The 14,640-nt window shown below is 56.0% G+C and overlaps 2 protein-coding genes across 10 annotated transcripts in view; one reads left to right on the plus strand and one right to left on the minus strand.

Annotated features, from left to right (window-relative positions):
* Nucleotides 1-10,349, plus strand: part of SLC4A11 (solute carrier family 4, sodium borate transporter, member 11) — an 11,362-nt gene extending 1,013 nt beyond the window's left edge. Inside the window, exons 2-20 of one of the 9 annotated variants that reach the window (XM_010836493.1) lie at nt 1,111-1,155; nt 3,394-3,546; nt 3,681-3,727; nt 3,954-4,185; nt 4,254-4,335; nt 4,567-4,690; nt 6,028-6,240; nt 6,315-6,408; nt 6,505-6,630; nt 6,705-6,818; nt 6,908-7,040; nt 7,314-7,387; nt 7,808-8,057; nt 8,129-8,235; nt 8,323-8,491; nt 8,583-8,756; nt 8,967-9,162; nt 9,242-9,411; nt 9,538-10,349. In XM_010836493.1, coding sequence (XP_010834795.1) covers nt 1,125-1,155; nt 3,394-3,546; nt 3,681-3,727; nt 3,954-4,185; nt 4,254-4,335; nt 4,567-4,690; nt 6,028-6,240; nt 6,315-6,408; nt 6,505-6,630; nt 6,705-6,818; nt 6,908-7,040; nt 7,314-7,387; nt 7,808-8,057; nt 8,129-8,235; nt 8,323-8,491; nt 8,583-8,756; nt 8,967-9,162; nt 9,242-9,411; nt 9,538-9,601 — 2,553 coding nt within the window. In that variant the 5' untranslated portion in view covers nt 1,111-1,124 and the 3' untranslated portion in view covers nt 9,602-10,349. Of the gene's footprint in view, nt 1-457; nt 3,547-3,680; nt 3,728-3,953; nt 4,186-4,250; nt 4,336-4,566; nt 4,691-6,027; nt 6,241-6,314; nt 6,631-6,704; nt 6,819-6,907; nt 7,041-7,313; nt 7,388-7,807; nt 8,058-8,128; nt 8,492-8,582; nt 8,757-8,966 lie in introns of those variants that run through there. The other 8 variants (XM_010836491.1, XM_010836490.1, XM_010836492.1 and 5 more) reach the window with 8 other exon arrangements.
* A 948-nt stretch (nt 10,350-11,297) lies between these two features.
* The window catches only part of ITPA (inosine triphosphatase (nucleoside triphosphate pyrophosphatase)), a 12,978-nt gene continuing 9,635 nt past the window's right edge, over nt 11,298-14,640 (minus strand). Inside the window, exons 7-8 of the mRNA XM_010836494.1 lie at nt 13,584-13,660; nt 11,298-12,105 (exon numbers count right to left, since the gene is read on the minus strand). Coding sequence (XP_010834796.1) covers nt 11,967-12,105; nt 13,584-13,660 — 216 coding nt within the window. The 3' untranslated portion in view covers nt 11,298-11,966. The remainder of the gene's footprint in view (nt 12,106-13,583; nt 13,661-14,640) is intronic.

The raw sequence follows: 14,640 nt of genomic DNA on the forward strand, positions 1-14,640 counted from the left end.
CCCGACGCCTTCGGCGCTGCGCGGCAGCCTGCCCACTCTTAGGGGTCCCTGGGCCTCTGACTGTGTCCCCTGTGCGGCCACGGCAGTCTCTCGGTCGCCGCTCTGACACCTGAGGGCCAGCACGGGGGGTACTGTTTACGTGCTCTTGAATCGTGCGGCATGGGAGTAGGCTGTGCACCATCCCCACCGTTCCATAGCTTCGTCACCCTCTTCCTGTGTCCATCCCGCGCCTCTGCTGCTACGTTTACTGCCCCCGCGCCTCCCTTCTGCATGCCGCCCGGGCTCCTGTCCCGGGAGACCGTCCGCATTCTGCACGACCCCTCCCCCCGACCCCCACGGTCTCCGAGTCTGAGGCTCTTTCCTCTCGTGCACGCGGCCGCTTCTGTCGCTTCCTTCCTTGAACAGAGTAACACAAACAGCGTGGAGCATCCATCCGGGGGCCCGGCGCAAAGAGCGCGCACGCCCCACCCCACCCCCGCCCCCGCGCCATCTCCCAAGAGGACCAACGGCTCCGCCTCCCAGGAGGCCCGGAAAGTGGGTGGTGCTGAGGGAAGGAGGCCGTTGCCCCAGGCCACCCCGTGTGACCCCGGGCGCGGGAGGTTAGGGGCCACTGCACGTGTGATGGGTCTTGATGGCCCCAGGGACCGACATGACAATGAGAGCCGAAGAGATGTGCTGGAAGAAAAGCCTCAGCCCAGTTTCTGGACTTTGCAGCGAAGGCTTGACAGAGGGAGGCTGTCTTCTGCAGGGAAGGTGGCCAGACAGGTCTCCTCCCTCCAGATTTCTACAACTAGCGTATCCTTCCTTCCTTCACGGGGTACTGTTAATTATTCCTGGAGAAAACATGCTGAGAACATCTCCCCGCCTCCCTCCTTTCCCACCTGGACAAGCCCCTAGCAGATGGGTTGAAGAATAACAGGAAGTGGCTTCCTCTAGCTCCTCAAGGGGCCCCTGTCTAGTGCTGTCCCCTGCTCCTTTTTCTCCCAGGGGCTCTGGGAAGGGTAAGAAAGACTCAGCAGGGGTTGGTGAGGGGTGGGCAGCAGATACGGAGGAGAGGCTGTCCAGAACTGACACATGGAGCTGCTGACAATTCTTTGATTTGCCTTACAGAAAACTCTTCTGTCATGTCGCAGAATGGATACTTTGAGGATGCAGGTGTGTGCCTTTCGGGTGTGGGTGTGTGTAGAGAGCTTCTTGGTCAAAAGGCTTTAGGGGACCTAGTCCATCCACCTGGGTAATCACGGTCCTCTGCTGGTGCTGGGATGCCTTTGGATTCTACCTCCAGGAGGTTGTGGTGTGGTCAGAGAGGCAGCTGACAATGCCTTGGACACTGGCAGGTCTCTGGGGGTCCTGGGGTAGCGAGCTGCTCCCCATCCTGGGCTATGTGGACCATCTGATATGTCATGGTTTGCTGTTAACAATGCTTTGGTTATCTGACCCAGTTTTAGGCCAAATGTTGTATATGCTCACATTCCTAAGATCCTGCCCAGCCCTGTGAGGGAGGGGCTGCCACTGTCCCTCTAAATTGCAGTCTCTGCATGTCAATTTTCCCTGCTTGCACCAGCCTAGCTCTCTCCTTCCCCATATGTCTGGGGTGGCTACATGCTCCTGTGCCCAGATTCAGGAAGCAGCCTGACCATCGTTTAGTGAGACAGTGCCTGGACAGAGTGGCAGTGTGCTCTACATAGAGTTCCCAAGGCATGATGACGGCATGTGCCAGGCTGCTGGTGGGCAAGTCCCAGGAGCCTTGCAGTGAACTGGTGGTGTCTATTGGGTAGGACCTAGGTTGAGCTCAGGATAGGGGAGAAGTGGGGCAGTGTGAGGGACATTCTGGGGAATAGACAGTGCTGGTGGGGGTGGTAGAGGCTGGGACAGGTTGGGGCTGGGAAACCAAGCAATCTAAGCAGAGCAGGTCTAGAACTGGGGAGGAAAGTGTTTTTCATGGACATGAGCTCCATGACACGTAGGGGAAGGATGTCTTTTGACTTTAGTTCTTCTCTGGGCTCTGCGTGCAGTGCAGACCTGGAGCCTAGGGGTCACCAGTCCATGAGGGTGTTGGTAGGGGAGGCCTAGTGCTTCCTACCCAGAAAAAGCCCAGGCTGAGCACAGGATACTGGGGGAACAGGGCCTGGGATGTAAAGAGGAAACCAGCAGACTAGAGTGGAAGTGAGTCAGGGTGAGTCACTGCCTGGCAGGTGGAGGCGTGCTGCTGACCCTTCCCTGTCCCTCCATGGGTGTTTTTAGGTGTTTGTGGGATCTGACCTACAAGGGCCCCAGGAGAATCACAAGTGGTGGACCACAGGGGACCCACAGGACATAGTGAGAAAGAGGGGCCAGATAGGCCAAGAGTAAGGCAGGGAGGGCCCTCAGTGGACTTGCCAGAGGAGGAAGGTTCTGTTGAGCCTTGAAGAAGCCCCTCCAGGGAGGGAAGCCCTCAGCTTGCAGGACAGGAATTGGCCTGCCTGGGGTGCTGGCCACCTGGCCTGAGGAGTAAGAGATTGAGGTGGGGGTGGGACTGGGCCTGAGGGACCAGGGATCTGGACTGAAGCAGCAAGGCTGGCTCAGAGGCAGTGAGAAGCCCCAGCAGGGCTCAGAGCAGCATGTCAGCCAGGCGGCTTCCTATAGGAGGGAGCCTGTGCTGGGGAGCAGTTGCAGGAACTGAGAGGCAGACCAAAAGAAAGGGCAGCAGGCTCTGTGCTCTGGGGTCCCAAGGCCTGAGATGAGGCCTCCTTCTGGGGTCCTGTCCCCTCTCTGTCCCTGGCTCTATTTCTCTGGCTCTCCTGCTGCCTGGGCCTTGTCTGATGTCAGACTAAGGCTTCTCAGCCTTAATGCTTTGCCCTTCACACCCTCCTGTGCCAATGAGGTCTGTATACTGCAGGGCTCTGGCTTCTGTTGGGTTGCTTCTGGGGAGGGAGCAACCCTCCCCAGAAGCCAGACAGCTCCCTCCTCCCTGGGGAGCCAGGCAGGTCCAGGTCCCACAGCCTGGAGGTTCTGGGAAGCCAGTGGCCAGGCAGTCTCAACTGTGTCATTGTACCATGTACCTGGCCCAATGTTTGTGGAACGGACATGTCTTTCTCTAGCTAAAGGATATGCATGGCACAGAACCGTACATGGTTCCCACAGCTGAAGAATGCTGGAGAAAACTGTTGGGTAGGGGGTGCCAGCTGGCTGCTATGCTCAGGGCTGCTATGCTTAGGACCAGATATTGGGCCTACCTGAGCCAAGGCTTCCTTCCCGGCCGCTAGAGGCCGCCCTCACCACTCACCAAGACTGCGCCCAGTAGAACAGCCCAGGGGCCCTGCTCCTTTGGCTTGGAGTCCCTCTCCCCCATGTGTAGCACTGACAGCCAGGCCCTCTTGGGGGGGTCTCTCTTGGTGGTGGTTGGGGCTCCAGGCTACCTCAAGTGTGACACAGATGATGCCTCTGAAACCCGTGAGGAGAGCCTGAGAGATGAGGCCTTCGACACGGTCAACTCCTCCATTGTGTCTGGCGAAAGCATCCGCTTTTTTGTCAACGTCAACCTCGAGGTGCAGCCTACCCAGTCTGGTATGGGGGTTGTGGCAGGGACAGGTTGGGGGGGGCATGCACGGGACTGGGGACTGAACAGATACGGCCCACTTCACCAAGGAGACCTGAAGGGCTGGGGCAGCACCCTGAGCCCTCCCGCTTTCCTCTAGCAGAGAGTGAATCACCTGGCGGCTATGGGCTCCTACACACCTCCCGCAAGGTGAGCGGCCCATTGGCTGGATGGGAAACATTTGGTTCCAGGCCGCTAGCTGGGGGTGGAGGTGGTCGCTTCCCTGAGAGAGCTCATATTAGCCTGGGGCCGACCACACTGGCCTTCTCTCTGGGAAGGGGGTGTCAGCCAGGGTCTGTCACAATGGAGGGGTCCAGGCAAGGACAGAGGGTCTTATTTATGGGCCTGTCTGGTTCTGTGCACGGGGTCCCCACAGTACCTGAAGTTAAAGAACTTTGAGGAAGAGATCCGTGCACACCGGGACTTAGATGGCTTCCTGGCACGGGCCAGAATCATCCTGGATGAAACGGCCACCTCCCTGGATGACGTGCTGCGGGCTATGCTGTCCCGCTTAGCCCAAGACCCCTACTACACGGAGCCAGACTGCAACCTGGACCTGCTCACGGCCATGCTCTTCACTGACGCAGGGGCTCCCATGGAGGGCAAAGGTAAGGCGTGTCTCTCGGCCTGGGCAGGTCAGGGAGGTAGACCATCTGACTGTGCACTTTGTTAGCAGTTCACCTGCTGTCGGACACCATCCAAGGGGTCACTGCCACAGTAACGGGGGTACAATACCAGCAGTCATGGATCTGCATCCTGTGAGTTGCCAGGCCACCATGGTGGCCTCCCCACGTCACCTCAGAGACAGGCATCCAGTAGTGGAGGCTGGCCTGCTCAGTCTCGGGGGAGAGTGAGGAATTCATCCCATCTGGTCTTTTTTCCTCAACAGAGGTCACTGAGGTCATAGTTGGGAGTTCTGGGTGGCAGGGGTGGAGCCCCAGCTCCCAAGGATGGCAGCCATGTGCCGTGTGCCCTCCCTGCCCCACCAGTTGTACCTCCAAGGCCCTGCTGAGGCGACACGTGTGCATCAGCCGCCTGGACCGCCCACAGAACTGGGGGGAGAATTCCTGTGAGGTGCGGTTTGTCATCCTGGTGCTGGCCCCACCCAAGATGGTGAGGAGGGGTTTCGGGTGGCTCTGTTTCCTGGGAAAGAGGGTACCAGGTTACCCTGCCCTCTCCCTGGGGGCATCTCTCCCAGTGCAGGGGGCCTACAGAATTGGCCTCCGAAGGCTACATTCTCACCCTATCTGTTCATCCCTGGGTTTATCTGAAGAATACTTGCTAGGTCCTCATCAAGCCCTGATTTCCCCAGAAGTTGCCCAAAAGATGATATTTCCTTCCTGACTGAAAAGAGATACTCGTTAAAAGTATTACTGTTCAAACCAGGGGCTTTTCTTTGGCCTGCAGGACGCTGACTTCTAATCAGCTGACTGTGATTTGTTGACCAGAGTCCCACTTTTTCCTGGGCTGTTTACCCCCTGGCCAGGGGTAGGTTATCTCACTTTTGTAGGGGCTGAGACATACAATTTGGGGAATCTTCTTTTATGGGAGAGGATTTAAAAATTTTGAGTAGAAAATGGCAAGGGTCCCTCTCTCCAGGCTTGGGAAGGGCCTTAATGCTTAAGCCTCCATTGGCTTTTTGATGATTCTGCCCTTGCCTCAGATGGCTTCAGATGGCCCCTCCCCAGGCTTTCTCTATGCATAGGGGTGCTAATGGGATCATAGACACACTACGAATCTCTCTAGATGTTACTGTGCTGGGAACAGAGGAAGAGCATTGAGGGCAGCAGGCATCTCATGGGTCAGAGGAGTAACAGCTGACAGGTGGCCAACAGTTGGAAAAAGCAGAATCCCTAGGGCTGAGTGGCTAGACTGGCACCTTGTGACGCGCCAGCCAGCCCAACACCTGGCTCCGCCTCGGGAGAACAGGACTGTTCTAAAGCTACCAGAAAGCAGTGGGCACACCGCAGGTGCAGGCCTGGGACGCAGCTTTGGGCAACCCAGAGGGAAGGATGCCGCTCCTAGGGGCCAGAGTTGTCGAAGTGAGACAGGCTGCTGTGGTGGAGGCTGGACACGGAGTTCACAGACAGGGCTGACCTTGGCCAGGCAAGAGGGAGAAGGCTAGATGGCCTGGAACCCCTCTGAAAATCAGATAAAGCAGCAAACAGTGCAAACACCCCAGGTGAAAAGTAGCTGAGCAAACATTTTTTTTCCATCGTCAGGATTTCATTATCCACAATTACGCAGATTTAACCTGAGTTTGTAAGAAAAATACTAGGTCAGTGGTAGTCTAGTGATCTGCTGACCTGGTGGCAACCGTGGCAGGATCCACTGTGTGTGAATATTGGGGGACTACACCTGGATCATGGGGAGAGAGAGTGGCCAGGGCTGGGGAGGGTGCCCTCTGCTCTGCAGTGGCTACAGATGTGACTCTCTCGCCCCACCCCCAGAAAAGCACCAAGACCGCCACTGAAGTGGGGCGCACATTTGCCACCATGATGTTAGACATCACTTTCCGCCAGAAGCTCCTGAAGACCCGCACAGAGGAGGAATTCAAAGAGGCCCTGGTCCATCAGAGACAGCTGCTCACCGTAATGAGCCACTGTCCGAGTATCAGCATGGACTACAGCACGAGCTCCATCTGCATCGTCAGACACCCACAGGTACAGGGCACACAGGGCCTGGGCGGGTAGCCCGGGGCAAGGGCACAGGGCTGATGGGCATGTCCTCTTCCCAGCCCCCACGGCAGAAGGACTTCCTCCCCATGGGGAAGGGCATCCAGGAGGACATCGCCCGCAGGTTCCCTGTGTACCCTCTGGACTTCACCGACGGTAAGTGTCCCATGACCTCTCAGAGCTTGGCCTGTAGCTCAGGCCCCCGGCCTGGCCTGCGTCCCCAGTACACTCCATCCCGTCTCCCTTTCTTAGGCATCATCGGGAAAAACAAGGCTGTGGGCAAATACATCACCACCACCCTGTTCCTCTACTTCGCCTGCCTTCTGCCCACGATTGCTTTTGGGTCCCTCAATGATGAGAACACAAATGGAGCCATCGGTGAGGGGTCGGAGGCTAGCGGGGAGTGCTGGGGGGCCTAGGGCCGTGGTGCCCCCTGACCCTCACTTCCTCAGACGTGCAGAAGACCGTGGCCGGGCAGGGCATCGGAGGCCTCCTGTACGCGCTCTTCTCTGGGCAGCCACTGGTGGTGCTGCTGACGACCGCGCCCCTGGCCCTCTACATCAACGGTGCAGCGGGGGCGAGAGCGGGGAGATGGGTCCTGGGGTCCCTGCCCCCACCCGGCCCTGACTGCTCACTCCTGTCCCGCTGCCCGCAGTGATCCGTGGCATCTGCGATGACTATAATCTGGACTTCAGTACCTTCTATGCGTGGACAGGCCTGTGGAACAGTTTCTTCCTCACGCTTTATGCCCTCTTCAACCTCAGCCTGGTCATGAGTCTTTTCAAGAGGTAACAGAGCCTTCCCTAAGCTCCTGGGACTTTCAAGCAGGAGGGAGACCAAGGCCAGGGACGTGGGTCAGCTTCCATGCCACCCTCCAAGGCCCTGTAACCCTAGATAAGATGCAGTGCCCCTACCATATCACTACCCCAAGGGGAAAGCCTGGGGCCCTAGTCTGGGGCCCTGGCCCTCTTCATGCAGGAGGGTAGGAGCCATGCCAAGGCTTGGGGAAACCCACCCTCTACAATTTACCCCATCTTATGAGACATACCTTCTGCTGGCAGGTCAACAGAGGAGATCATTGCCTTGTTCATTTCTATCACGTTCGTCCTAGATGCTATCAAGGGCACAGTCAAAAGTGAGTATTATACAGCCAGTGGCCACCTGCTGCAGGGGAAGCTGAGTTGAGATGGGGGTATAGACTGTGGCAGGGTAGCCAAGAAGCATGCAAGCTAAGGCTGCTTCCACAGTCCAGGGTGCGACGGGAGTCATGATTGACAAAGCGCACCAATTAGCAGGTGACAGAGCTGTCTTAGGCAGGATCAGAGGCTCTGGGCCAGGCAGGATTCGCTGCCAGAAATGGACAAAGGGCAGGGTGTGGGGTGGTGGGTAGACAGGCAGCTTGAGGAATCCTGGCTGACAGAAGGCCAGCTCTCCCCTTTTCCACCCAGAATCCCTTTCTCCCCTCAGGGCTCCTTCCGCCCACATCCAGGAGGAAGTTGCTAGGCCCAGGCTCCCAGAGCCCAGATGGCTGAATTCTGATGGTCTGTATCCATAGTCTTCCAGAAGTACTACTATGGCCATGACACTGCACTCTTCAAAGATGAGCCCTCCTTGGTGAGCCTGCTGGGCCTCAACAGTAGCCTCCACACTGCCCTCAACACCAGCTTTCTGACCAGCCCACCGGAGCTAACTTCAACGGGCAGCCAGGACCCCGAGCCCCTGGCCCGGGATACGGCTGTGCTCAGCCTTCTTATCATGCTGGGCACGCTCTGGCTGAGCTACACCCTCTACCAGTTGAAGAAGAGGTGAGGGGTGCCCTCTCGGGTGAGGGGAACACAAGCCCCTAGGCCACACTGACACTCACCTGCCTCCGTAGCCCCTACCTGAACCCCTATGTGCGTGAGCTCCTGTCAGACTGCGCCTTGCCCATTTCGGTGCTTACCTTCTCTCTCATCTCTTCCTACGGCTTCCAGGAGATTAAGAGTAAGTTAGGACCAGCCGTAGGGTGGGATGGGGTGGGTTGCTCTGTGGGGGATGCAAGCTTGAGCAGGGGCCTGTACCCTACTGCAGTGGTCAAGTTTCGCTACAGCCCGAGTAACAGCCTGTTCGAGATAGCCGAGATGCACTCGCTATCCCTGGTGGCCATCAGCAGCGCCATGGGCCTCGGCTTCCTCCTCTCCATGCTCTTCTTCATAGAGCAGAACTTGGTGGCTGCCTTGGCCAACGCCCCACAGAACAGGTTTGCAGGGCTGGGCATGGAGGGCTGAGCATGTGCCCAACCTTCCAGGGGCCAAGAGGGCTCTGGCCATATGTGACCCCGCCCGCTGCAGGCTGGTGAAGGGCACTGCCTACCACTGGGACCTCCTGCTCATCGCCATCATCAATACTGGGCTGTCTCTGTTTGGGCTGCCCTGGATCCACGCTGCCTACCCCCACTCCCTGCTGCACGTGCGAGCACTGGCTTTGGTGGAGGAGCATGTGGAGAACGGGCACATTTACGAGACGTGAGTGTGAGGAGGGCCCCTCGAGACGTGAGGCCAGTGTCATGAGGGCCCTGAGGTGGGGGGCAGCCCTGGGCCACATGGGACTTAAGGAGGGATACTGGCTTGGGGGACAAGGGCCCAGAAATGACAGAGCCTGGTAAACATGTGACCTGGGATGGACACAGCCCCGTGGACCAGGCCAGAGTGACCCAATGCACTGGACCCTCATAGGATTATGAACGTGAAGGAGACACGGCTGACCTCCCTGGGTGCCAGCATCCTGGTGGGCTTCTCCCTCCTGCTGCTGCCCTTCCCACTACAGTGGATCCCCAAGCCTGTGCTCTACGGCCTCTTCCTCTACCTCGCGCTCACCTCCATCGACGGCAACCAGCTGTTTCAGCGCATGGTGCTGCTGCTCAAGGACCAGGTGAGTGGCCCTGAGAGTGGGGGTAGGGGAGGGGGATCTGGCTCCAGACGTGCCCACACCTGGTCCCTGCCACCCACAGACGTCATACCCACCCACCCACTACATCCGGAGGGTGCCCCAGAGGAAGATCCACTACTTCACAGGCCTGCAGGTCCTGCAGCTGCTGCTGCTCTGTGCCTTTGGCATGAGCCCACTGCTCTACATGAAGATGGTCTTTCCCCTCATCATGATTGCCATGATCCCCATTCGGTACGGAGGGCGGACAGCGGCAGAAAAGACTCAGCGGGGTGGGAGAGGGTGGGCTGGAATGGCTGCTCTCTGCCTACTCCTCCCTGCCCCAATGCTTATCTTCCTGCCTGGTCCTCCTCCCCGCAGCTACAACGTGCTGCCCCAAATCATTGAAGCCAAGTACTTGGATGCCATGGATGCTGAACACTGACGCCCTGACTAGCAGGTCCTGGCCACCCCCCATTCGCCCATTTCTCCAGGTCTTGCCAGGCTGGCTGTGTAGCTGTGTGTGGGCATCCGGGAATGCTGCTCTGTGCTGCACCCCCTCACAGCTGTCCCAAGTGGCCGAGGGTGCCTGGGCACTGAGGGAGCTCTGAGGGATGTGTCTGCTCCTCTTCCCACTACCCTTTGCTTTGGGTCCAGAATGCTGTTCAGGGCAGCTTCTGCCCAAGCAGGACTGATTTTCTTTTGATAAAGAGTGTCAGGTGGCCGAAAGAGAAACCATTTCCTTGATTGTGTAAGGAACTTGCTGGATGCACATTAGAGAATAAAGCTCCTATTTCTATGCTTTTACATGCCACCTCCATCCATGCTGCCCTGCCCCAGCCTCTGAAGGCCACCCAAGGACTCTAGGGAGGAAGAGACCCTCCCAGGGGAAGAGGGATGAAAGGGACTGACTGTTAAGTGCCACCTAAGGGTTGTTACTTCCAATTCCACACAGCACCCCAAAAGGGAAATGTGGAAGATCCAGGAGGCCCTTGTAATGCCATGTTGCCAGGAACCTGCAGGGAAAGTGTTCTAGGAACAGCATGTGCGAGGGCCCCAAGAAGAAGGCTTGAGGCCAGTGAAGAGGTGGCTGGTGGGGTGGGACAGGCACAGTCACCCTGCTGCTTGCAGGATGGGTCAAAGTAAAAGTAGTAGTCACTACTACTGTCCGACTTTGCAACCCCATGGACTGTAGCCTGCCAGGGTCCTCTGTCCATGGAATTCTCCAGGCAAGAATATGGGAGTGGGTTGCCATTCTCCTCTCCCAGGGGATCTTTCCAACCCAGGGACCGAACTCAGGTCTCATGCGTTGCAGGCAAATTCTTTAGCATCTGAGCCACCAGGGAAGCCTGCAGGATGTGTAGCTAAGTTTAAAGACGGGGACAGAAAGTGTACTGTGCACCCAGGACGGAAGTCTATGAGGAAGCAGCTGGGGACCAGATAGAGAGAGGTGCCCTGCTCCAAGCACCACGTAGCCACCCACTCACATAACACAGCAGGTGACCCTTCTATGGGGCCCCTCCCCAGTAGCCTGGGTGTTCCCTGCAGGTAGGGCCATGTCCGGGATCACCAGGTAAGAAGAAGGCAGGCACCCCCCATCTGAGTCCCAGCCACATACCACCTACTCCAAGGAGACAACCCAGAGGAGGCTGGGCATGGCCACTGGCACTTCCGGAGGAAACACCCAGCTAGGCTTCACAGGCAGCAGAGGAGCAAAGGGATGAGGTCCTGTCCTCCCCCATACCTGTTGACACAGTCTAGGGAAGCAAACGTTAAATCCAGGCCCCAGGCCAAGCTGCCAGGACTGAGGAACAGTGGTGGGAGGGGACGCAACCTACGCCTGGGAGTGACACACAGCACTGAGGACCCCATCCCCAAGCTGCTGCACACAACAGGCTTCTCTGACTGTCCTTGGGGTTGGGCAGCTCCTCTTTACCAGGGTAACACCTGCAGAAAAGCAAGGGAGCCGCTCCGGCCCCCTGAAATCCCCTCAGGGAATGGGCTCACCAGGCACAGTAAGGGTCTGGGGCAGCTGAGTCAGGCCCCTAGCTGGCCCCCCAGGCTGAACTACAACATATCAACCCAACTGGAGTCAAGTACTCCATCCCCCATCCCTGCCACAAAAATAAACCTGGAGTTACAATCATAAACCAGCATTGTAGCTGCTTTAATGTACACCAGCATAAAGAAAAAGCACTCACCACCCCACACTGCCTGCCCCACAGCCCAGTTGGCAAACACAATAGAGGCCAGCTGAGTGGCGGAGTGGATTTCGCATGGAAAAGTTCAACGTGTGATCTGAGACTTGAAAGACCAAAGGGGAAGACAGAATATTCCAGCTAGCAATGGTACACGAACAGCCTCAGCACAGCTCTGCCCGCATCTGGCCATCCCACCCCTCAGCCCTCTTTCCCGATCCTGAGAGGTTTCCTGCTTCTGCCTAAAGGGACTCAGGAGGCAGACGCCTGCCTGGGGAGGTTTCAAAGCAGCTATACGCAATTTATTATGGAAGCAAGTACCTTCTGGAATTTTTATTTGCTGTATTTAAAAAACATCTAAGGCTGTTTGTGTGGTTCTTCCCCAAACTGTTAACCCTATGAAGGGTTAACTTCACCCGAGGTCCTTTCAGGATTCCAGGCCTGGAGGCCGTAGACCTCTGAATCCACAAGGGCAAGAGGATGGTGTTGTCCTTTGGCCAAAGTCTCTCCAAACAGAGCCAGTTGCTCCCAACAGCTGGTAACACCGCCAGAAAGTGGTAATCCTGAAGGAAATACTTGGACAGGTGCCTGCCTGATAGAAGTGGTTTCAGGCTACCCCTCTCCGGATCCCCAGCTAGGGTGGTCATCACCGACCCCAGGAGTCAGGCTGCTAAAATATTCTTGCAACGCAAGCAGGGCCCGGAAGCGATGGGAAATGGTGTTCTTCTCAGCCTTGGGCATCTCTGCATACCTACAGGGCGACAGTAACAGCTCAGAGAAGAGGGAGCCCAGATACGGGGAGGGTATGTGCACCTCACCGCATCCTGCAGCCCGAAGCTCAAAGAGTCCCTAGTAAAAGGTAGCAGGGCCACCAGCTCCTGGCAGCCAGAGTTAATTTTTTAAAAATCAAAGAGTCTTAAATTCCTCTGTACGTAGAAATCCATATTAACTGTGTGGAAGGATACTAAATTTATTCTAGTGTCCAAGAGTCATTAAAAGGAAGCTGGGAACAGGGGGATGAGCTGCATGTTTGAGCAGCTTTGTCATCTGTTGACAGGAAGCAGTGGGGCCTAACAGAGCAAACACAGCAATGTCCTCCAGTGCACTGCGGGGTGGGCAGACAGGCGGGGGAGTGGGCCTTGAACAGCGAGCAAATAACCTGCTGTCTACGTCAGGATTCCACTGAGCTGAGAATCCCATACTCCAATTGTTACTTTCTTATCTATGCCACCCAATACAGTGGCCATCAGTATGTGGCCATTTAAATTCAAACCAATTACAATTGAATAAAATAAATTCTGTTCCTCAGTTGCTCTAACCACATTTCAAATGCTCTACAGCCACATGTGGCTAAGAGCTACTGGATCACACAGTGCAGCTACAGAACATTTGTGTCATTGAAGCGATGTTTCATGTTGTCCTCAGCCCTGTCCCGGCTGTTGTAAGGCCTCAGGCCACACACCTGAAGGCTCCCTCCAGCGTGACAAACCCGATTCCCAATAATGGCCAACATATCCCATGTAAATAAGTGGGGGTTAGCATGAAATACTTGGAGAAGGCAGTGGCACCCCACTCCAGTACTCTTGCCTGGAAAATCCCATGGATGGAGGAGCCTGGAAGGCTGCAGTCCATGGGGTTGCTAGGAGTCGGACTCGAATGAGCAACTTCACTTTCACTTTTCACTTTCATGCATTGGAGAAGGAAATGGCAACCCACTCCAGTGTTCTTGCCTGGAGAATCCAGGGACAGGGGGCTGCCGTCTATGGGGTCGCACAGAGTCTGACACGACTGAAGCGACTTAGCAGCAGCAGCAGCATGAGATACGGAGAACACCTGGCACTGCGTGTGTGTCGGGGGCGGGGGGGTGGCGCACGCGTTAATGCGGTGCCCAGCTGTTAACATTTTTCCAAACTAGATGAGGGTCAGATAATCATCCATCCATCACGAAGCTGACACGCCCAAGTCAGAGAGGGGAAGCTGCACAGCTGCTCTGTGCTGAGATGAACCCGAGAGCCCAGGACTTCCAGCTACACCCAGCTGCCTCCCAGCTGTGGACTGCGTCACTCAGATTCCTTGCATCCACCCCCAGCAGAGCTGCCTTCAACTGGAAAGGCACCGCAGAGCCTGCCCCCGCCCGCATCCGCATGCCTGCACCTGGGTGGGGCGCTGACCCGACCCAGACCACGCCATCCGACCCCCACACCCCTGGGAATAACTAGGGCTCCTTACGTCTGCTCGTATCCATCAGGCTGAAAGCAGGGGTCCCAGCCAAAGTCCCGGCAGCCACGGGGCACCACAATCCGGCCCTGCCAAAGAAAAGGGGGCGGAGCTATGTCACTGGACGTGGAGGAGATGCACTATGAGGAGGGCAGTAGCTAGTCTGAGTTTAGTTAATGAATTCAGTTAAACCCTAGTTACTCATATTATTTCAAGGGGTCCATGGTGCCAGCAAATGTTTGCTGAACACACATAAAATGCAGAGCAGGAGAGCTCGCTCTCCACAGACAGGGAGGAACCACATGCTTGATCAGGCCACCGATACCCCAGGGACCAGCCTCCCTCTCTAGAGGTTTGACATACTGTGACCTCACTGAAGAAGAGTCAATTTTGAAAACCTAACAGAAAACATTTTCCCCTAAGTGGAAGTTTGAGGGTCCTAAACTTTGCCGACAAACCCCGTATCTCCTACTATTACTACACTTATCAAAATACAAAGACGGCTCTAACAAATAACAAAATAGCACAATGTTCAACTCAAAAATAGCTCAATAAATACTGGCTGTAATAAAAAGGGAAATTTTACAAAGAGAACCAGTATCATGAGATATCAGGTTACCTTGGGAATTTAAAAAAAAAAACATAAAAAATACAAGGGAAGTAGTAGAGGATGCGAATTAGCCACATAAATTCTAAGTCCTTTAGACCAAAGGCAAATTCTGCTTTTGCTAATGGGGAGCTGTGTGACCGAGGCCAGTTACTGAATCACTCTGAACTTCACCCACGCGACAAATGTTTTTTGAACACCTTATCGAGGCAGGTAGTGTTTTTAGCACTGGGATCCAAGAAAGCCTTAGCCTTGCCTTCACAGAATGGATCTCTTCAGCAAAACGAGCACTGCACCAGTACACAAATCAATGATCACCGAATCATTAGAGGGCACAAACTGGGAGCTGGGCTCAAGAATCACAGGTCGGCGAGCTCAGGGAAGGCCTGGGTGAAGATGGGACACTCTGACCACATATAGGGCTGGGGCAGGAACATTCTAGGTGGAGGACAGAGCTGTGCC

The sequence above is a fragment of the Bison bison genome, unplaced genomic scaffold, assembly GCF_000754665.1.
Source record: "Bison bison bison isolate TAMUID 2011002044 unplaced genomic scaffold, Bison_UMD1.0 scf7180017864063, whole genome shotgun sequence".
Lineage (NCBI taxonomy): Eukaryota > Metazoa > Chordata > Mammalia > Artiodactyla > Bovidae > Bison > Bison bison.